The sequence below is a fragment of the Vidua chalybeata genome, chromosome 1 (genome assembly GCF_026979565.1).
Source record: "Vidua chalybeata isolate OUT-0048 chromosome 1, bVidCha1 merged haplotype, whole genome shotgun sequence".
NCBI classification, from domain to species: domain Eukaryota; kingdom Metazoa; phylum Chordata; class Aves; order Passeriformes; family Viduidae; genus Vidua; species Vidua chalybeata.
The window spans coordinates 17,098,970-17,122,389 of record NC_071530.1 but is presented as its reverse complement, the minus strand read 5'-3'; the positions used below and the strand labels follow the sequence as shown (position 1 = coordinate 17,122,389).

General features: G+C 38.4%; 1 protein-coding gene across 1 annotated transcript in view; it reads left to right on the top strand.

The window, feature by feature from the left end:
• GPR158 (G protein-coupled receptor 158) overlaps nt 1–23,420 on the top strand; it is a 187,165-nt gene that overhangs the window by 74,356 nt on the left and 89,389 nt on the right. The window contains exons 3-4 of the mRNA XM_053967378.1: nt 5,715–5,817; nt 12,592–12,809. Of these exons, the coding sequence (XP_053823353.1) occupies nt 5,715–5,817; nt 12,592–12,809 (321 nt within the window). The remainder of the gene's footprint in view (nt 1–5,714; nt 5,818–12,591; nt 12,810–23,420) is intronic.

Here is a 23,420-nt window from a genome sequence, read left to right as displayed (position 1 = left end):
TAAAGTAGTCTGATGGTAAATTTCACAGGTATTTTCAGCAATAATGAAAAATCTGCCTTAAAAAATATAATTGCTGAGAACCTATGAGTGTCCAAGCTACCCATCCTCTGAAAATTGCTGTAATTTTCAATTGTTGTACTTTGAATTGTCTGTAAAGAATCCTGACTGTGAGAAGCTTAGTTTGTAAGCTGACCGTGGGTTCTCCATGTGCAGGACAACAGCTGTTGATGAGTTTTCTTCTCCTTAGCCCCACCATGGCCTCCATGTAACCTGCTTTCAAACATTACTCAAGTAATCTTATTCCCTTTTCACCATCTTCCAAGAAGATACTATGATTTGTACATATTTCTGATCTCCTCTCTTCATTTCTTTGCAAAATGCTCCACTTCCACCGTTATTTTTTTTTCAGTAGTGCTAGCATATTTGTGTGCTTGTCCACCAATGGGCTGATAACATCATCATCCTTGAAGACAAGGAGAACCAGAAGGGAGTCAATCCTGTGTGTCCTCAAACACAAGCCTGATCACCAAACTGAGACACATCTCAAAAGAGGTTAATTAGATGTTAAAGACTCTACAGTCCCATACTTTTAGTGAATGACATTAACTTTTCTGCTCATGGTTTGTCAGTAGTCATGTGTCACTTATTATTTGTGTGAATGAGCTGAGGCTCCTGTCATCACTATTTATTCTCATCCTATGCTTAACAAAATCAGAATAATGAAAAAATCAAATTAAAAAGCACTGAAGAATTTTTAGCAAAGCATCAAACTATAACGACAAATATTGCCCTGACAACTACCTTTGCTCTAAGCTGAATCAGATCAGCTGTTGCTGTGCTTTGACTGACTCAGAGTTAAACAACTCGATGTTATTCTAAGTCTCCTGTTGCTGGAAAACACATTTTTAACTTGAATATAGAAAGTAATTAACTCCACCAGTGCATTCAGGGAGGAGGAGAAGAGCTATGGGGGCCTAAGTAACCCTGCAGCAAAAGTATAGAGTGGCCAACCCTGTCCTGTCTCTTTGAACCAAAATGTTGTGTTTGAAAAGTTAATGAGTAGTGTGGTTGGCAAGCTGGCTGCCTCCCAGGCTCTCTGGAGGCAAGCAGGGCCTTCCAGGTGATGCACAAGGTTTTTGGACATGTGGATGTGCTCACTGCTGGCTTGTGAGGCTGCAAACACTGTAACACAACACTCTGGTTGTGAAGGGTAAATGAACTGAGAAAAGACAATGGGTAAAGCCTTTTCAATGACAAAGCTGTCATTGAAAAGACAAAGAGACTTTGGCTTTTATCATCTTTATTTTATTTTTAAAAATTAAAAAAATATTTTAAAATTGTTTAGAAAAAAGTAATTAATTTCATTAATTTTTGATTTTTTAAAAATTTCTTATTGCTATAGGGAGATTTGTTTGTTTTGGTGTTTTGTTTTGCTTTTTTTTTTTTTTTTATTAATGAGTGAGTGTGCTTCACTTGAGTGGTAAACAGTATCAGAAAAATCCTCCTGGGGTTTTGCAGGACACCAACCTGCTCCAGCTGCTATTGTGTGCCAGGTACAAAATTACTCTATAAAAATTACTCTAAAATTACTCTTGCATTTTCTAGAAATCCCTTATGTGCTGCCCCTAACCAGAACAAAGAAACATGGGCTTACTTGTATTATCTTTGTTAAGCTTTATCTATCATGACGTTGCTTTTACTTCATCCTTTGAACAAGGAGTTGACTTTAGAAAAGGGAGACATTCTCATTGCTGTATTCATGTGGAAATACAGATTTTGAAAGCTGCTCTTTGAAAAACTTGAAGTATCCAACTCAAGGCTGGCTGTATTTTTAGTATTTTTTTTTCATTTTCTTCTTTTTTTTTTTTTTTCTTTCTTATATTGTAAAATTACTGGTTTGCCCCCTGTGCTCCAGAATTCCACAGTATGGATTTGTTTAGTCCTTTATCTGAGTTTCTAAATTACATGTGGAACACGAAGCCACACGCTTTCTCTGAAGCTACTTGTTTGTTTTTGCCCTGTTCTCCCCTTCTGGATGTCTCACCTGCTTTGTGTGTCTGCTGAATACTTCGTCACTTGGTTTCTGGCTAATCACATCTGATGAAGGGCTTTGTCTCTCTTGTGCCAGAAGATTTGGCTCAGACATCTAAAGCAGTTACACAGGTTATTTGAAGGGTTTATTTTCTTTCCAACAGAGGTAATCTTTATCACATTAGATTTTACCAACTTCGTCCTTTACAACAAGGAACATAAAATTAAACCAATACAGACTAAAAAAACTAGTTTAGATGTTGCGTTTAAATGTGTTAGAATCTTGTGTTGATTCAAGAGCTATTTGTTTATAAATACTCTCCAGATAAATATTCATGGAATAGCTAAGGTTTTTTTGAGCTGAACATATGATTTAAAGCTTGCTATAAAAAGCTTCAGAGTCATTACATTATACTAATACTGTAAAAGCTGAAAATATAATACCAGGGAACAGACAAGTAGAATAAATGCACTCTGTGAATTCTACAGACACCTATTACTCTCTCTTTAGCAAACATGATGATAAAGCTGATCTTAATTGTAACCAAGCCATCTATAAGAACTGGAAGTTAAAGCGATACAAATTCCATTTAGGAGTGTGGTGTCCTGAAGGGCATATCGGTGAAGGATCACTCAGTAGCCACCTGCATCTTTCTCTGTTTGCCTCAACACTGGCTGCTGGCACATAGGAGGTGTGATACAAGCCTAAATGGAGCTTCTGATCCAACCTAAGGTAGCTGCTTTTATGAATTGATTAAAGTATGATTTTTTAAAAGCTGATGACTACTGATGAGGTAAAAATACTCAGGAATATGGTGGGTTTATTCCCAGAGCTGTGCTTTCACATTTATAATGAAATTTGAAACCAGGTCAGTTTTATGCTTCCGGTTTTTTTGCTTACATGGAAGCAGGTATTTTCCACACATCTACTTTTATTCAATGCTAAGTTCTATATGGATCAAATCTTAAGTAACTCAGCAGTAGATTAATATTTTACTGGCTGTGTCTACAGGGCCTGTTGTGCATCACTCAGTTTCTGTGCTCCCTGGGTTCCTGGGGCTGAAGCCCACGGTCAGGTCTGTGGGCTGAGCTACTCCAGCTTTGCAAGGCTTGGGCTCAGAGTCTGCCACTGGGGCCACTGGAACCAGGTGTCACTTGTCAGGGCAAGGACAAAAGTTGCTTGCTTGTGCCTGCTACGTGTCGTGTAGATTCATCTACAGACAGCCAGGAAAAGCCTTTATCTGTAAATAAACATAACAAACAAATCTGGACTTTGTTTGCTAAACTCCTTTCGTAGAGCAGAAGATAGTTTATTTACTACCTTTTTCACCATAGTATTTGTCACCATTGGTTAATAAAATATAGCCTGTTAGATCTTTTGTAAAAAGAGTGAATTTTTTTCTTTCCAGAGATAGTATTTTTTCCATTTTTGGCCTCATAGTATTTAGTGTTTTTTCCTGTAGGTGCTGCAAATTCTTTTAAAAAGTCAGGCTGTAAATAGTTCTGTTTCCATGCAGTGTTGAACACAGTGGAATTTCGAAGTTTGATATTGCATCTAGAGGGGTCTAGGCTTTTTTCTCTCCATCGCCCTGTCAACATGGTATTCTGATCCCTTATGCCTTTGCCTGGGATCATGTGGACTGCAAGAAACAATTTGACTGATGGTTTTTAAGCTGTATTACAGCTGCCAAATTCTGGAAAAAAGGATAATGTCTTAGACCAATGAAAGATGACAGCATTTGAAATATTTTGTCCATTTTCAAGTTCTAGACTGGTCAGAGACAATAAAATAAGAGTTACAGGTTTTTATTTGGTGTGAATATTGAATGTTTGTGAAAGATTCATCAGTAAAGCATTGATTTTAATGCAGAACAGATCCATGAGACTGCAATTCTGTGATTCTGTAAATTTGTTCAGTGGCAAAGGATTATGAATACAGTACTTGGGGTGCTGCAGCATTCACATAATACAGTGGGAGCTACTTCTTCCTTTTCTTCAAAAAGAAAATGCAATCTCTACAGCAGCATGTATCTTCATCCTACAAAGCAAGGAGCCAGAACGCAGAAGAGAATTTTAATCTGAAAATGTCTTTTTACTACTGTAACTGCCTTTCTGTGCTTGGTTAAAGAGGCTTGGCTGTCATTGGACTTGCGCACACTCGCATCCCACTTCAGTTTGTCCTGTCCTCCACCCTGTTAGCAGTCACATTTCTGCAGGGTGAAGATAAAGTGTGAAAAAAAAAAAAAAGGTTTTGGGCCTTCTCTTTCCTTTTTTTTTTTATTTCTTTCATGCTTATACAAAGGTTGAATGAATTTTCAGTGTTCTTGCATACCAGTTTCCTACTTCCTAATTGTTTCCAATAGCACTGCCATCAGATTGGCAAAGGGTGGGAGAAGAGATGGTGCTGTCTGGAACTGAGGCAAAGAAAAGCTAAGTGGCTTCCCCAACAGCAGGCAGAATTATGTCACAAAGCTGAAACTTGAGATAATAAGAAACTCTTAGCTTTTTTTTTTTTCCCCTGAGTTTTTCTTCAGTGTCTACAGTGCAGACTGTTCTCTCTTGGTGTACATTTGATTTTTTTATACTCAGGCATTTTTTACTGAGCCCTGCCCTCTGCATCTTCCTCCCAGTCACAGGCACTTAGATATTGAAGCATATCTTAAAGTCACAGACAGTCACAAATAAGTGAAAAAGATGGAGGTGAGAGGACAGAGGCTGTTTTAGTTAAATCATTCAATTGGTCATTGGGGAACTTCTAATGTCTAGTTCATATTCATGGTGTACCTATGCTATAGGTGCACTCATGGGAAAGGCATCTAGTCTAGTAGTCTTCTTTCATCTGATGAAGTGAAACAAACTGTACCAGGAAACATCATTTTACAAGTGTTTCTACCTTTATGTTGCTGGACTGTTTCTTCCCTCTATACTAGGCAAAGTCCATTTGATATACAGAAATTGTCTGACAGTAGATGTTCTCTCATAGTAAAAAATTTGCTGTGGCTGACCTGATGTCAAAACTAAGCAAGAGTGAAGCTAAGTTTAAATGAAACTTGATTCACATATTGCTACCTTGAAAAATTACAAGATATTTTAAAAATATGGGGCTCCTGTTAGCATAGATTTTTTCTCTTTCATCCAGGTCAGATTTATGTTTGCAGCCATTTTCTCTAACAAGCACTTGTGTTTTTCTTAGCTGGGCTAGCTCCACTTTTCTGTTGTTGTGGGGACACCAGTATGTGCTGCCAGCAGAAGGCTGGGGCTTAGCTGCAGGTGTTCATGTTCTTCCTCACATAGTGTGAGCTCCAGCTGTCTGAAACCTACCTGCTGTGTTGGGGAAAAGTGCTGGAAACCTTTCAGAAAAAAAAAAACCCAGCTGCCTAAAGTCCTGCCTAGATCAAATGTGCAAGAGTCAAATTTGTCACTTGGTCAGCTTATCAGTGGGACAGGCTTGATTAGAGCTGTCTTTGCTGTTTGTTGGAGATGAACAGCAAGGCAAAAAAGCTGGAGTGATATATGACTATGGGAAAAGCTGCTGAGGAGATACTGTCAGTCTGGAAAGAGTGCCTATTTGTTCTTGGAAGTCTGTGCAGAGTGTCTTGTAATGTTTTTATGGTTGAATGTGCATCTGAGTATACAGTTGTGTGATCATCTGCATGACTTTTCTTTTTTTTCCTTTCTCACAGTGCATGCCAATTAAAGGCCTTGGATTTGTGCTTGGAGCCTACAAATGTATTTGCAAGGCTGGATTCTATCATCCCAACATCTTCTCAGTGAACAGCTTTCAGAGTAAGTGCCTTTGCTTGAGTTAAAAAAAAAAAGAACACAGAGCTAGCATTAATAATGCAGGGCTGCTTTTATCCTCGTCAGGGTTATACAGTAAAATCCCAGTGGTTTGCAACTCTCTGATTATATAATCACTTAAGGAGTGGTCCTTTGGTTTGTCATTCACAATACTCTTGAGGATCCTGTAAAACATACCCACTTGAAGAATATTTGATTTGTAAATAAATTAAAAAACATGAAAAGAACCCTTGCTAAGGGGAAATAGAGATTTCTTGCATCTGTACTCATGCAAAGTATTCTGGAAATTAATCTACCCATTTTCTGTTTAGCAGAGGAAATTAGAATGCCCTAGCCTCTGGCTTTGTGTGGGCCTTAATTGTTTTCATTTTACTTCATTTGCACAGGAGAATTCAAAGGAGCATCCAAATTCTTAATACATGCTGATGAGGTAATAGAGATGATTCAAGCCTGGGAGTCTCTTTGGCTGGATGTATGGATAACATACATCCTACACATGCCCAGGACACACACTGTATGGTTCTTAGACTGAATTGCCCACAACAGGAGAAACAGAACTTGGTTGATATTAGGGAAGACAGACAAAATGCATGCCCAAAGCTGATGTCTGTTACTGTCATCATGTGACCAAATCTCTGTATGGATTTTGTGCTGAATTTGTTGCAATTGTACTGATAGAGCTCATGCTGCAGTCACAGGTGCAAAGCTGCTGCTTGGAGGTGTAACAGGCATCCTTCTCTGCCTCCTGCTTTCAGGTTCATTTCATGCCCAGCTTCTTTGCACTGCCCTTTAGCCAGCGGTTCATGTCATGAGCTCTCACTGTGAGATCAGTTCATGTGAGATATCCAGGGAATGGCAATGAGTGACTTCAACCAATCTTGGTCCAGGACTGCATCTGTTATCTCATGCCTTGTGTGAAAACAGCTGTTTCTGTTTCCCAAGAGAAATACTTCTAGTACTAATCATCATTTAATTTACACATACACAAACACACACACACACATATATATGGGATATAATGTCTCCTGTGCATATTTGTAGGGTAAATAGCACAGTTAGTTCAACAGTTTATCTGCTGAGTGTTTCCCTTGTCTTTTCATATGGTAAAGTGCTGCAGAAGGCAGCCTTGTGATAGTGCTGTTTCTCTGGGCTGTGTGAATCTCTTGCTAGAGTAAGGAGGATGTTTGGTTCTTCCTGAAGTGCAATGAGTTCTGGTGGAGTTAGGATTTAATTCCTTGAGAAAGCATATAAAGAAGACTTCATACCAAATGCCATAGAACACACACACAAAATGTGACTAGAGATCAAAACAACATTGATCATTAGGGATGGGATTAACTTTATTTCATATCAGTTGTGCAAAATGTATGTGCTTGGTATGTATTAGTCACCTAGATTTCAACTACTGTCAGCATCAAGAGCATGGCTCCCCTGGACAGTGATTTGTCTTTAGGTGGAAAAAGCAATACCTCCATCTTTTCTCCATTTGCTATAGAATGAAGAGCCTTAAAATGGTTATTTAGCTCCTAATAAAGTGAAATTTGTCTCAAGGAAGTTTGCAAATGCTGATATTGTAGGATGTAGGGGGCCAGTTTGATTGGAGCCTTTGTTTCTGTGAGGTAACCCGAGTTTTGAAACTGTAAAGAAGAACTTTTTTAATTCATCCAGCAGCTCCACCTGCCAAGTTGTATAGATGATTTCAAAAAGTGAACAGTGAGACTGGAAATTACTAAAGTAATGAGAAAAGCCTGTGGTTCAAAGGAAACTTGGCCCTGTCACACAGCTGCATTCTGTAAAAAGAAAGAGGAAAAAATGACATGGATAAAATGGCTGTAGTATGTATTTGGTGGCTCAAAGTGATGTTAACATAGGAATTCTAGATATGAATTCTGCAAGCAATTTTGACAGAAACTGTCTGATCTGGAGATCTCTTTGTGGAGCTAGGTTGGTGAAATCCGATGATGAAAGAGATGAAACTGAATAGAAATGTTAATAATTTAGAAAGTATTCCTAGTGGAAGAAAATAAAGAGGCAGCAAAGATCTGCAGGTCTCAAGATATCAGAAAGGAGATAGATAGAAAAATAAATTACCAGCTTTGTACTTCACTCAATTGAAAAATTGGATTGTATTATGTCTTGAAATGGGAGCATTTCTCAATGGTGCTGGGATTTTGCACCACAGCAAAATATGGATAACTACAGTTTCACATTGTGTCTGAAGTGTCCAGCTTTTGAGTGGGGGAAAGGTTCTGCTTTCAGCCCAGATTAATGTTTTGTTTGAGTCTGAAAGATAACTGTATAATGCAACTTTGCAGGGATGTTGAACACTCCACACAGTTTATTGGTTCACTCTGTGGGAACCTGCAATGTGACATAAGCAGTGTCTGCGTAGGAAAGATTCTGCAAATCAGTTGCTTTCTTGTCTTAAAGCAGCATGGTGTTGCTGCTCCCAGGAAGGCTGCACATGTTGCAGGTTCCCAAAGAGCGTGTGGGACAGGGGCACAGCTGGAATTCAGGCTGTTCTCTTACTGAATAAGAAGCCAGATAGGAGGGCATTTCCCTCCCAAGTCTGCGTTCATTCTTCAGAACTGATGGAACCAAAATATGTAAAACCTTTTTATTTTTTCTGCATGTGTTAATGAGGATCTTGGGTACTAGAAGGAGACAAAGTTATTACCATACTTCCAGGGTGTCTTTTGAGGTTGGAAATTGATTTTAGAAAAAAAAACACATTTCATGTACACAGGCTGTATTAACCTATAAGTACTTGAGTATGTGGTTATGCACTTTCTCCTAATGGCTCATTTTTAGGTAGCACTATTAGTATAGATAGAATAGACTAATTGATGATTACTCGTATTTTAACATTCCTGTAACACCCTTCTCTAAAGTACTTCTCTGCCTTATGGGGTATTCAGGTTTGCATTGAAAAATCTTTAGCAGAACAATGGTGCTTTGTTCAGCCTTGAAGTTTGCCCTTTAGCAATGCATCATCCATATACTGCAGAAATTCGCAGCTCTTGCTGTTTGGATGTGGAACCTGTCCTGCTTGCACCAGAAATGGTTCTTTCATCTGAATATGGGACTTTGCTGTCTTTAACACTGCCATGATCACATAAAACTTTCCAAGAGGAATTTCCAGTTCAACAGGAACTTTCATTTTTTACACCTGCCCTTTGGCTTTGTTTCTTCAACAGAACCTGCACATGCAGATCTTTGCATATATGAAGGTTGTCACTGACTTCACTGATCCCTTTCCGGGGTGAGGCTTTTGACCATGGCTGATGGCCAGGTTTTGGTGCCAAAAGGTCCAGTTACATTCTCACCAAATTACTGCAACATCACTGATGCAACTGGAGTGTCCCTAATTTACTCTATTATAGAACAGGAGCAGAATCAGTCTTTTGTTCTGCTCATTGCTCAGCATGCGCTGTGCTTTCTGTGTTCATGTGCTGAGTTCTGACTGGAGTGCAGGATGATTTGGTTTGGGACAAAGCAGTCCCTGCCCTGGCTCTCAGCAGTCTGTGGTGCCATTCTCACTTTGCAGGAAGGTCTCAGCTGGAAATGTTGCAGCTGCTGAGGCATCCCTTGCGTGGCAAAGTGTCCTTAGGAGAACTGAAGCTGATGAAGAGTTACCCTCAGGAGAGCATTTCAAAAACAGATGGGCCAAGCAGACAGAAAAATAAGACTGGGATAGAAGAGAGAAGAGCTAGGAAAAAAGTCTGGTGGAGTGGAAATAGCTGAAACATTTAAGCTTTTTGTTTTATTATACTTCATGTTAGTTTGTTTCCTTATTCCTACTTCCTACCTACTTTGCTCGATTCTTTTCTCCTTCCTTTTTATCTCTTTTATTTTTTTGATTACTACATTTTATTTCTCTTTATTTTCAGCTTTAACTTCTGCAGCACAGTGTTTGCTTCCATCTCATTTGTGACAGTGCTGAAACTGCTACTGCCTTACACAAAGCAGGAATGACTTCTTGTCCATCTACCTTACCATGTCTAGAATCTTTTGACATGTTTTGAGGAGGAAAAATTGTTTTTATTCACTGCAGGAAACATGTAATCCCAAAGAACTGCTGAGACAGGACAAGACACAATGAAACATCTAGCAATTCTGTTAGAGGCACTCCAGACTTGGCTTAGGCTGTCTGTATCGTGAACTGATGTTATATTGACTTTGGTGAGGGGACAGGACCAGACCAAAAGGGCAGAAATGTTCAACTATGCATTGGGCAGCTGTGCCTTGAGACATATAGTCATGGCAAGGGTGTGGGTGGACAAGGTCCCTGTCAGTGGTATATATAAGGAACAGTTCTTCCCCAAGAATTTGTTTTAGAGCGTCTGAAAAAAGTTCTTTCTTTTTGTCAAGGAGAAAAAAAAAAAAAAAAAAAAAAAGCCCCAAACACATAGGAATTGTTAATTGTTCCTCATTGCATTATGGGAAAATTTATGTAGATCCATTTTTTTTTTTAATCTTTCTTTTATTAGTTATAAGGAACAATCACATGGAATCACAGAATCCAGTAGGTTGGAAAAGACCTCTGAGATCACTGAGTCCAACCTGTAAGGAACCCCCACCTTGTTAATCAGACCAGAGCACTGAGCACACATCCTGTTGTTCTCAGACACCTCCACCTCCATCTGATAGTCAAAAGATACTCAAAGAAAAATCAGTCCTGGCTGGCAGTGCAGACAGTGCAGAAGATGTGCATCAGTGATCTTCCTTTGTATACAACAGACAATACCACAGAAGCAATAAATTGGAAAAGACCTCTGAGATCATTGAGTCCACCCTATGACTGAACACTGCCATAGACTAGACCATGGCACTGAGTGCCACGTTCAGTCTTTCCATAACTCCTCCAGGGATGGTGTCTCCACCACCTCCCTGTGCAGCCCATCCCAGTCTCTAAGCATAACACTAGACACATCTAAAGAAAAGCTTGCTATTGTGCTATGAAGTCATATCCGTGGGATATTCACTTCAACATGCAACTGTCTATTTAACTGTTATCCCTGTAGTATGTGATGAGCATCCACATGAAGTCACTCCCACATATGATTCTGATAAGAAACTGCTTGATAAAATGGAATATAAGTCATTTGCAATGACTTTCAAGGTTGAACATTTCAGAAATAAAGTAAGTGCATCAAATTTAGAATCATGCTAAATTATCAAGCCATATTCAGACAATATTTGTGACAAGTCATCTCATAACTGTGGGTCTTGAACTATATTTTTCTGTGTGTAAGTTTTTATACTGCAAATAATTTATTTAGTTGACACAACAAAAATATATTAACAAATGGTTTACAGGGCTCAGAAATGTGAGGTTTTAAAGAGATAGGCTAATTGAAGGGCAGCTATAGAAATGATAAAGGATCAGATATGTGGTGGAAAAGCAGGGTGACATGAGCTTAAATGTTGAGGAAATGAAGTGGAAAACTTGGACAGTAGGGAATGCACTCTTGGTTTGGATATGGAGATGAGACGTGGGAGACTGTGACTTCTGTCTCTGGCAGAGGACAGTGTGGGTCTGGTGCTCTAGAATTTAAGAAAGCAGGGATCTGATGTTAGATTTGGAGAAGGTGGTTTCTGTTAAGGCTCTTGGAATGATAATGGGCTGAGGTCCATGAGTGTGTGCTCTGAAGAGACGTTCCAGTTCTAGAATATCTTCAACATTAGTGTTCCTTAGAGGTTCTCCATCTGCTTGGTATGCCCAAGCATGGTTATTTTCCAAGATTTCCATTCCTACCTCACATGGTCTGGGTCAAAAAAGTACAAGATCTCTTCTTGCTGACTCCTTGTATCTAAAAATCTGACTTCCAACATGAGTCAGCACTACTCTGCTATATTCAGGTTTCTGACATCTTAGTTCGGAATAGAGCTCCAAGGAGAAATTCACGAAGTGCATGAGAAATACTATCCTGTTCTCTACTCAGTCTGGGATGTGGGATTATTTATTTCCTTTTAACTATATTCTTTTTTCCCCCCTTTCTCTTTTACCTTTTAATTCTATTCATGGCCTGTAGGGTAAGCAGCCTTACAAGAGTTTATGGGCAAGTGTCATAGATCAGAAAAATGAGGAATCCTTCTGTGTGTGCTCTTGATGGGTTCACATTGATGGATGAGATGTCAGTTCAAGAGTCATTGATTTTCCTAGACAAAATATGTGTGTCTACTTCCTGGTGTGCTTATGTGAACAATGGAAAACTATACTTAGTCTAAGTGCACTGGTTTTGCTTTAGGAACAGAGTAGTGCAATCATGCAACAGCCTGTTGAACAAATGTTAGTTAAGAAGGTTTTCATCTAATTTGAAGCTCATTAATTCACTAGATAGCATTTTTATAAAATTGAGGAACAATCTGAAATGGGATCAGAGCTTGTACTATGAACATTAGGTAGCTAATGGGTCTGCCCTTCATCTGTCTGTGTAAAATTCATTCCTTATTCCCAAATATTTAATGTAATTTTTTCCTCATTCAAAAATCTTCATAGAATTTCCTGTGTCGATTTAGCCCACTTTAAATATAACAGGAAAGCATTTGATGTTTAATAAGCTCATTTTCCCTCATTGGTCTGCATTTTCTGAATGTTACAAAGGACGGTTTAATGAGAAAAGCAGCACTGGACAAGCTATTTTGTAAACTATTGAGAAAGAATGGGAGGGAAAGGAAACCCAGCAGAGGACTGGTGATGAACTCCCCATCCCCTACAGCTAAAGGTGTTTCCCTTCACTCTTCTGATACTTTCAGGAAAGGATGCAGAAAATCGCTTTTCTGGTGGTGAATTGTCAGAGGAAGTCTACACCTGCCTACCCTGCAGAGAAGGATGTTCTTTCTGTACAGATGATACTCCCTGCTATGCACAGGAGGACAAGTATTTACGGCTGGCTATCATCTCCTTCCAAACGCTCTGTATGCTGCTGGATTTCATCAGCATGCTGGTGGTCTACCATTTCCGCAAGGCAAAGGTAAACCCGCGGGCTTTACTTTGGTGCTCCTCCTCACCATGTGGTACACACTCGTTTATCTTGGTTCTGTAGTTTCCCATTTTGAGGGTCAGTTTCTCAGGCAAGAAGCGCAGCTCAAGGGGAGGATGGGATTTCCAAACAGGAATGTTTTCCTGAATTGTTTATGTGATTTTGGGGAAGAAGAAGAAGAAAAAAAAAAAAAAAAAGCTGAGCAATTTGTGTCTTCCAATGAAATATGCTTGCCTTTATAGATGTTCAGTACAAATTAAGGAAACTATTAAGTAATTTTGGAAAATCGGGCCAATTAATTATGCACATATCTAAAGGGACACGGTGTTTTTAGAAACTTGGAATCTTGAAAGTCTCTGCATTACCACTGCTGGAAATGATGTTTGGTTTCAATATATTTGAGTGACTAGATGGAAAATAATTATGGCAAAGAGAAATCTTTCTGAATAATTCTAGTTCCTAGAGAGTTTAAATGTGATTCTATGGTTAAAGATTGTTTTTTTTTTACTAAAGCAAGAGTAAACTAAGGAGTATCTGTAAATTGCTGATGCAGCATTTATGTACTAAGCTAATGAACTTTCTGCTTTTACCTCACTGAAAATCTGGTAGCATCTCTTCGAATCTCACTGTTGCCTCAGTAAATGCAGAATATTCTCTGAAACTTAAAATTTACTAAAAAGAAATTAATTGAAGATGGCATATATTCACTACCTACATTGAGAAACGTAGGTATGCACACAGTATGCTACATTATTGAAATTAATAGCATCATCCACTTTCTATAACTAGATAAGTATTTCCATTTTGGTTTTTGGAACACGTGATACTACAGTCTTCCTGATCCTGCAGTGTCTGTGTTACAAATGCATGGCTCATTTTGAAAGAGTTTAATATCCTGCCAGGAAATCACAGAACGAGCAATAACATTCCTTTTTTTTATCTCTTCTGTTTCTGACAGTGTCTTTGTATTTAATGATATTATATTAAATGAGTCAAATTGCAGACTTAATTGTATTCATAAAGTTTTGTTGTTATGAAAGTTTGTTGTAGGCATCTGTTTCGTTGCTTGACATTAATTTAGCAGAAGAACTTCATTCCGATTTTGTGAGGTTTTAATCTGGTAATGTTACTCACTTTTAATGTCATAAACAGCATCATGACAAGCATTTCGTGTGAGTGAAAACTATTTCTAGACTTAGAAAATGATATGCAGCTATTGCAAACTGGGCTTGACTTCTTTTTTACACACCACAATATTGATTGTTTTATAGGGAATATTTATATTTTCTCACAAATAGGTTGAGAAATAGTTTTCACTCTTTCACTTGTACATTTGCATATGTTCTGATATAGATATCTGCTAGAGTAAAAAGATATATCTTCATTAGACATTACACAGGAATCTTGTGCTTCACAAAACCTGCTAGTGATGAAAAGCACATTTTTACATTTGTGATGATTAGTCAGTTCTCCATAGTAGTCTGTGAGTGAAGAAACACATGGAATTCAAATCTTTAATACCAAAGCAATTCTAAAGTGGCATATACACATCTTTTGTTGTCTCTGAAGTGCTTTTCAGTCATTAGGAAAAAGTTTGTGCTTATTTTTTTTCCCAGATTCTCTCTTACCATTGGTAATCATGACATATGAATGAGTGAGAACCAGTCATAAAAAAAAGCATTCTTTTTCCCTGAAAGAAAAAATATGCTTTTGAGACATTGCTGTTCATTCAGTTGACCAGAGATGGATTTAATTACAGTTTTAGTTCCTTACAGGAAAGTTAACTTTTCTCACGAGGAAAAGGGAAGGAAACATGAGACAAAAGAAATAATATGGTGATTAACAAACCTTTCCATTATGATTGATGTTTTCAAGGAATAGAAACTGATAGATTTTCCATTGCTTTTCATGTCATTCAGTTGAGTTTTTCTTAGATATTCCTTTAGTGGTTTTTATCTTGTTTGTACAGCATGAAAAAGATCTTGTGTGTTTACCATGTCATGAGAAGTTGTATGAAGGGCAAACATACTGAGAACAATGAGTATTTGCATAAGAAAACTGCTAGTTACATTGGGAAATGACAGAAATTTGGAGTGAAGGAAGAAAACTAGTAGTTTACTATGTACTCTCTGCCAAGGAGGTAGAATCATGAAAATGAAAGAACACATATTGAAGTATATTCAAAATATCTGCCCTTTTGAGAATTTCCAACTGTTAGTGAAGCAAATCACAGTTAGGTTAGTATATATGTCTGTGATTAAAGTTGCTGTGTTAAACTGCTCATTTCCATTGTGCTGTGTGGGAGTCAGAGAAGACCATTTCTTTCTATTCTCTCCCACGTGTAGCACTATAATATTCAAATGGTTGCAAAAAATAGTTTTGAATGCACCATTTTAACAGAAAGAACAGCATACTGCTACTATATCAAGAAGCAAACTTCAAAGTGTTCAAGGGAGCAAAAGATGGGAGTTGAAAATAAAAGATGTTAAATTAAGGCCCTTTCAGTGCTGAAAGGAATGAAGAGTAGATATATGACATTTTGATCTGTCTGTTGATCAGTAAAATCAAAAGGTAAATGGGATCAAGTTACCTCTTTTGTAAAAGTGACTGCAGAAGGCTTCTCAATGCTTGTACTTCATAGGGGCTCCTGGTAATTACTACCTTCAAAAAACTAAGGTCCTGAAAAGTTATGGTCTGCCAACAGAAATCACTTGGGAAGAAACACCCCAGGCACCTCGGCAGTGATTTATAATAATTCACAAAAAGAACAATAAAGGTCCCTAAGCATCCGTCAGCTTATGATGGAAGTGACATGGCATTTTTTTTTGTCTTAAAAAAGGTCAATATATCAGTAAGAGCAGATGCAGATCATAAGTATTTTAGGGAAATGAAGAAATACTTCAGCTATTCAGATCACACTGGTTGAACTTTTTATGACCAAGCAGTACTTACAGTGGAAAATTGCCATCGGCCTAGTTTTGTCAACAGTGTGGGATATATGTGAGATCCAAGGCAGTTGCTGAAAGACCAACCACGCGTGAAAGATGGAGCACTGCACTGCCACAGAGCATGGCCATGAGAACAGAGACCTTTTTGACAATTACTGCCGAAGTGCTACTGAAAAAATGTGATGATAAAACTTTCATTTTGACACAATCATTATTACTCACCTAGGCCCTAATAATAAGACTCTACAGAGAACCTGGTAAATACCAATACAACCAGCTTGTGAGTTCCCGCACAGATCTTGACAAAATGAATGGTAATAAATGGGCAAAGCCTATAGCAAGCCAGAAGACCGGCTTTTAAAAGCCAGGGTTCTATTTAGAGGGGCTTTTACAAGTCTCTGAAGTTGTAAGTCTCTTCTTCTAGAACTTCTTAAGGTTCCTCTGAAGACTCCTCTTCAGACTTCTATCTAGAAAACTGCTGAACTATTGTGTAATAAGTTTACATTAATAGCAGTAGGAGCAATGGAAGATAGGAAATGTGACATCTGTATTTATAAAGACTCCTTATAATGGTGACAAGAACTAAAGATCAATAGATCCAACTTTCACACTTTGAAATTCAGAGTAATGGTAATAAATAACAGAACTACTGGGTCCGTGGGCAAATGTGGGAAGTGGGCTTTTGTGAGAATGTGATGCCCTACAAATGTATTTGTAGTTCTGTGAAGGGGAGTTACGAGCATGTGGATATGAGAGTACTTCTTCCAAGGTCTGCCACCAAAAGCTCTTAAAAGTTTGGTCTCAAGGGACTAGGTGAGCTGCACTATGTGTAGGTAACCAAGGAGTGGCAGGAAATATGGTATAAAATCATGTACAGTAGTGAGATGTTGATGTGCAAACATAGATATGTATTCATGGTTCCTCTTAGGGTATCACTAGAGGGATTAAGGATCAAGGGTTCTCTCAAATGTTCAAGGAATCTCTCAAATGTTTTTAAAAAAAGAAGTAGTTGCATTACAAAACTTTTAGTTGCTTTATGTCACTCACTGGCAAAGAATGTCACAGATCTCACAGTATAAAGCAATTCAGATAGGAAGGAATCATTTCTCTCACTACATATTTCTATATATGTTTCTATATTTTGGGGTATTTAAACACAGTGGTTTTGATGAAATATCTGATGCTTCAAGGTCATAATTTTATTGTTGGAAAGTTGGAGGATAGATCAGGAAGGATCATTCTCTGCTTCTTTAATAATGCAGTACAGGCTGTGAAGTGAGGTATGACACTAGAGTCTAAACCAGAACGTCTTTTATTCTTTTGGCAAAGCGTCATTAGGTTAGATTTCATGTCTCTTCATGAAAACCTTGTAGTTAGTCATGTAGACTTGCACATTTGATAGGTGACAAAACAAAATTCAACTTATTCATCCAAAATACAATTGATCCAAACTACTGGTTCCACTGACCAATCTGACCATTGCCAACCTGTAAATGTAAGTGCACAGTAGCAGCTTCAAGCAGTCATTGAAACTGGCCAAAAGAGCAAAATGGAATGGCAAAAAAATACTGTGACAAAGCTCCAGTCAGTGCTGTGGAATTCATTTGAGGCTTTGTCAAACACAGGTAAAAGTGACTCAGCAGTCCTGAGATCAGCTCAGCAGTAATGTTAACTGCAAGAGTCATAACCGGAGAAAGTCACAGGCAGAAAAGGTGGCCCATTGCCAAGAGAAGGAAGAACTCCAAAACGATAAAAAGAAAAGAAATTTGGAAGAAGGCACAGAAGGATTTGAAGAAGCTAAACCACTAGTGTAAAGCTTTGTAGGGAAACACAGAAAAAGCTGAAAAATGTAATAGATAAAGAGGAGGAGCTACTGCTATAATGGGAAAAGACAAAGCATTTCAGCAGGAGAGTAAATGGGGGAAATGTGCCAAACAAAGAGAAAAGGGGAAAAATTATTCATAGCTAATACAGGAGGGAAATCAGATGTGTCTATCACTTCAAAGAAATCTTTTCTGTGGACAGCCCCCGTGCCAATCAGTAGTGAAAGCTGGAAGCCATGAACCTGGTATTGACACAAGGTGCAAGAGGCTCAAAAACTCAAGGGAGATGAAATTTTGTGAAATCCCATCAGAAAAGCTGACAGCACCTGACAGCACTAGTTCAATGCCACTGAGGGAATTGTGTGATGAAGCCTGGGAAAAAGAGATCTTTCCTCAATAGTGAAAATGTTGGAGTTCTATTTTGACTGCTCTGACAGAGTGACTTTCCTGAATATGACCTGGGAAGGTGGTGAGACTTCTGCAGTGTCAGAGAAGTAAAGGGACACTGGATGCAAAACAAGGAACAGGCTCAGTACTGTTGATAATCGTGTTACGTGTCTTATCAATCACAAAGTCTGTAAAGGAACAGGCTCCTCTTATTTCCTTGGTTTTCAAAGGCTTTGATAGAGTTTGAGTTTGAGGATCTTGCAGAACAACTTTCAGCCTTACCAAGTCAAATTTTCATGGCTGTGTACAGAGGTGCAAAACATTCTCTAAATTGAACAACTAAGGAACAAAACAGCTCAAGGTGATACTAGCAAACATCTTTATGTGCTGTGGCATTATTATTGATTTAATAATGCAAACATCACTACATAAAACATGTCCAAAAAGTATGAGGCAAAGCAAAACAAAAGTAGCTGTTTAGACAAGGACAGAAATGATGGATATTAAAAAAACAAATATTCTCAAAAATGAGAAGTTGAACAGTGATTTTGTAAGAAAAAGCATAAACAAAATAGTAGAATTCATCTGTGTGAGCAATGCTGTGTGGACCAAGGGAGAGCTCAAACAGGGAGTGACCAGCAAAGCTACTGGAAAGAAACTGAACATTTAAATAACTATTAAAAAAAAATCAGATTTTTAAAAAAATTCAGACTTAACATAAGGCTAGAAATCTACCAGAGCCTTAAAGAGAAAATCAATTGTGTTGTAATTATGTTTTTGTAAAAGTACTGGACTGTGGAAGGACATTACCTGCAAAGAACCTAAAAGGCTTATCAGTTATAAGGCTGCCTTTTCAAATGAATCGGAAAGAAGAGCTGAAAATAACTGACCTTTGCATAGCAGCCTACCACCTCAAACAGGGAGGTTCTCGGGTAGAATGCAACTGCTGTGAGGAATTGTAAGTGCCCTTAAGAAATGCCAAGAACCTCTACTGGCAAAGAGAACAGAGAAGTTGATCTCAGTCATAGAGTAGAAGAGACTAATTGCTGCTTTGTGATGAAGGAGAGATGAGGATGTGCTGCCAGCCTTGACTCATGCTAGACCTTTTCAGAAGGGGCTTGTTTGCTGGGAATTCTCATTCAGATCAATGCTAAAGGCTTCAAAGTAGTTGCACTAAAGCCAAACTACTTTGCCCTCATCTCACCACCTTGTGGTGCTGCCAGGTTCTGGAAATAGGGGAACAGAGAGCGAGCATGGGGATCTGGTCTTTCCATCTTCCTGATGCACGTGTGGCCAGCATCTCTGGATGTAAATACAGCGTGTCAAGGTAAAATTGGTAGTAGTGAGCACACTTGAAAAAGGTTGTTTTCAGCTCTGAAAAATAGTGGAAAAAATGCTTAGAGTAACACAGTAATTTGGAATGGTGTCGTCACATGGCATTAACAATGATGTGATAGAGCCCATTGGAATGAAGGGCTTTGCCCTGTTCAAGACCATTTCCAGTCTCAAATATTGGAAATTATAAACTAAATAACGTTTTATTGTACTGGACTTCTCCACCCCTGCCCTCTCCAACCCCCCTTTTATGAACATTTGGGAACTCTTGGAAATACAGAAATATAACTACTTTTAGTGAGAGGAAGAAAATATGCATCTTGAACACCAGTCAAGGTAAATAGAGGTAACAGGACCATATGCCTAATCACCAACAGGAATAAATAATTTTCCCTCTCTTAAGGAAATGTGGCAAATAATAGAGTACAGACTGTTTTTATATGGTTTTTATTCTGTCAAATAAATCTTTTCATTTTGGAGTTCAGGGTGGCTAGATACACTCTGCCACCACTATCCCATTTTTTTATTTAGTGTAAATATATTGAAGTGTTCTGCTAAATATGATTTCAAAATTGTGAAGGTAGTCCCTAAACAGTGCAATTTTAAACACTGCACAGAACTGCACATAGATGGAAAGGCAACATGCAAATTTATGCTGTAGTTCCCCTTTCTAATACTGAGAAATCAAGAAAGTCTTTTCTCCCTTACTGCAGCCGCAATAGGATACAGTAATTCAGAATGAGGTAATCACAGGCTATTGATGTGTGATACATCTTTAAATATTAAAGCATGCTGGCTTTGCAAACATACCTCTTTTTCTAATGTAAATCAGCCAATCCTTTTCCCTTTTTTTGACTCCACAGTGGCATCTTGATGTGCTTATGCCTGGATGGCTTTCATCTTTGGTGCACATTCTGCTTTTTTCTCCCTAGACAACAATTTCTGACATTTCAGCTGAAGTGGAAACTTGATAGAGGGAAGATCTTGTGCAGATGGAGCAGCTGCCTTTACATGCTGTGCTGGTGGGCATACCTGATAGTTCACTCAGCATATACACATTCAGTGCAGTGCATTAGACACCCTTTCTTCATCCTATCCTAGGATGAACCTAATTTCTTGTGATTTCTCAGGAAGTTTATTGTAGTCTTCAGATGTGCAAGTTTAAAGATATTGCCGATGATGTTTTCAAAACTGTTGTTTTTAGTGGAATCCTCATTTCCTTTGTTTGCATGTCCCTTCCCATTTTTCTGTGTAGTTTAGATGTGCCTTTAGGGATGCTGTACTTTCTTGACTCTCACATAAGTAACTTAAGAGTGCTGTATCGGCAAGATAAGAAGTGGAGGGGCTGTTAGCCTGCAGCAACAGTTGAGTCTCAGGGAGGATGGAGTTCCCAAAGAACTTCAGGGCTGCTGGAGTTCCCAAAGACAGTAGGCATGGCTGCAGTGTTTGCAGGGTATTGTGTATATTCACTTCATAAGGCCAAAGGTTTCACATGAATATGTATTTGTTTTTTAATACAGTTTAGAGGCATCAAGTACTTGTGAATAGAAAAATAAATTACAGACACTTTAGGCCTAATGAAAACTGAAGTGTGAAGAAAATAAAAATCTAGATATGAAATATGTTCATTGATTTCAGTTCAGCCTCATAAAGAAGAGCTTAAAGAAGAGCAGGGTGGTAGGAAACAAAAAAAGCTGCCTCTACTCCTAATGGACATGATAGGTCATAAAAATGACTTTTCATCAATACTCAGCAGTAGCTCTAAGGATTCAAAATCTTATGCAATCTTCTCTGTATAACTTTATATTAAGCTAATATTTGTCTCTACAAAGTTGAATTGTACAACACCTTAGGGGACCCATCTGGAAAACATTTATGGTTTTTCAAGGAGTGTACTGCCTTCAAAGTGATGTCAGTCAGCCATGGATTGTGACACATTTGCTCCACTTTGATATTGAAACTGATTCCTGGCCTTTGCTTTCTTAATCTTAATGTTTAGCTGCATAAGACCTTGTGGACTGTGAATCAGTTACCTTCGTTCTACCAGTATTCAACAAAACTCTGCAATACAGAGCCCCAAAGTTCAAATGAATGGAGCTGGTAATGCACTGTCAGTGCCGGGTGCTGGCAAGGATATAGCTGTCAACCAAAAAAAGCTGGAACAGCCTTGAAAGCCTATGTTCATTTAATTCTATTAGACTATGATTTCACTTTAAAAATAAATTATGAAAAATTAAGTAATTGAATTCTTGAATTCAAGCAAATATTTTTTTCCAACAATAACAACTATTACTTCATAGAAGAGTTTTTCCAAGGCTGTTTCAAGAGTCATCAATTAAACTGAGCAAACTGCTAAGATTTTAGCTTGTCTGTTACTCTCTGATTCCGGCTGAGTCTCATATTTATAGCCCTTATAGGGTATCTGAGTAGACTGGATGGTCTGTCACATGGTAATAAGCTTTCCCCACTGATTCTTTGATGCAATAACTTCAGGACAGTTGCATTTATCTGGAGTTTCATTTTGGTTCCTGAATGGGCATTTACAGATTTGCTGGGAAGAGATTTCCTATCATGTCAGCAGAATAACGGTGGCATTATTTATTTATCCTGCCATTTGTCTTGGAGTTGTATCCTGCTGTGAACCTCCCTTGTACAATCAATAGCAATAGCAAAGTCCCTGGTGGCTTGCATGAGGTCTTTGGCGTGCCTCCCTCTCCAAGAGAAAACTTCTGTCTGAAGCAGACCTTTCTTTTTGTTTTAAGGGTCTAGTATTAAGACCCCATTTTGATGTTGAAAAACCAATTTAAGTAAGGAGAAGCTCTCATGAAGATGAGAAAATAGTGTTTTTAGAAGTTTTACGCAGAGAGAAGAAAGAAGTAACGTAAATTAAGAAACAGGGAAAGAAAACACTGGAAAAAAAAAAGAGAACTTTCAAATAGTAGAAATAAAACTGTATTGGAAACCTTATTCTAGGAAAAGTCTTACATTTTTTTACTGCATATTTGTAATTGCAAAACTTTTAGTTAATGGTAGAGTGTTCAGAGAAACTTTGTGCTGTTTTTAGTATTTTGGTTGTTTGGTTGGTTTTGGCTCTATCGTGTGGTACAAGCTGAACACAGATCACTCAGTCTAAAACATATTTCTGTTCTTCATTCTTTTCTTCATTTCTTTGGGTAAAAGTTGAAGGTTTTTAGGAGCAGGCTCATGCTGTCAGCTTCTCTCTAGAGCTTTGTGCTATGAACACAGTCACATTGCTTTTTGCCTTCCTTGTCGCAGCCATACCTCCCCCTGTCTGGAATAAAATCATGACATTTCTCTCTGACATCTTCTCATCAACTTCAGTATAGCAGAAAAGAAGCCTTGATCTCCTCCTGCTTCCCTCTAGGACATCCCATCTGCTGCTTTTATAGTTACTGTAGCAACCTGCTTGTTACCAAAGGTAGTTTTGGACTCTGGAGATCTCTGTGTCTCTGGCTATGTCTAAGCCTTGCTGAACTCCTTCTGAGCTCCCTTTTAATAAATGTTTTCTGCCAGTCTGCAGCCCTAAGTTTGTTGTCTCAGCTTGGTGTCTTGTGTCTTGACTATTGCCATGTCCTTTCAGCTGGCCTTGGCAGATGCAGATACGGCCTGCTCCTGTCTGTTTGAAATTATGCTGCCCATGATTTACTGCTCTGCCACTTTCTGCTCTCCTCACTGCATCTCCCTCTTGACATCATACATGAGCTGTGTATCTCTGTTTTTTTTTCTACTCCCACATGAGTTTTTTTCTGTCTCCTAATGCTATTTCTTTGATGCAGAAGTGTCAACACCAGCCTCATCTTGTTACCTTTTCTGAAAAACATCCCTTGTTCACTTCATACTTTCCTCATGCTTGATGGAGGCTTTTTGAGAGCTTCCCCTGCTCTCTATGTTATGTCTTCTGATTCAAGTGCTGACAAAGTATTTGACTTAGAGTGGGATAATGATAGGCTGGGACTAACTACTAATTGCTAGTTCTGAAATGTGATATTGTCTTGTTGTTCCACTGTTCTTCTCATTTGCCCTTATCCATATGCTGTCCCTTGTCTTAAACTCCTAACTTTGTGCAGATAGCACAGCCATTTTAACTT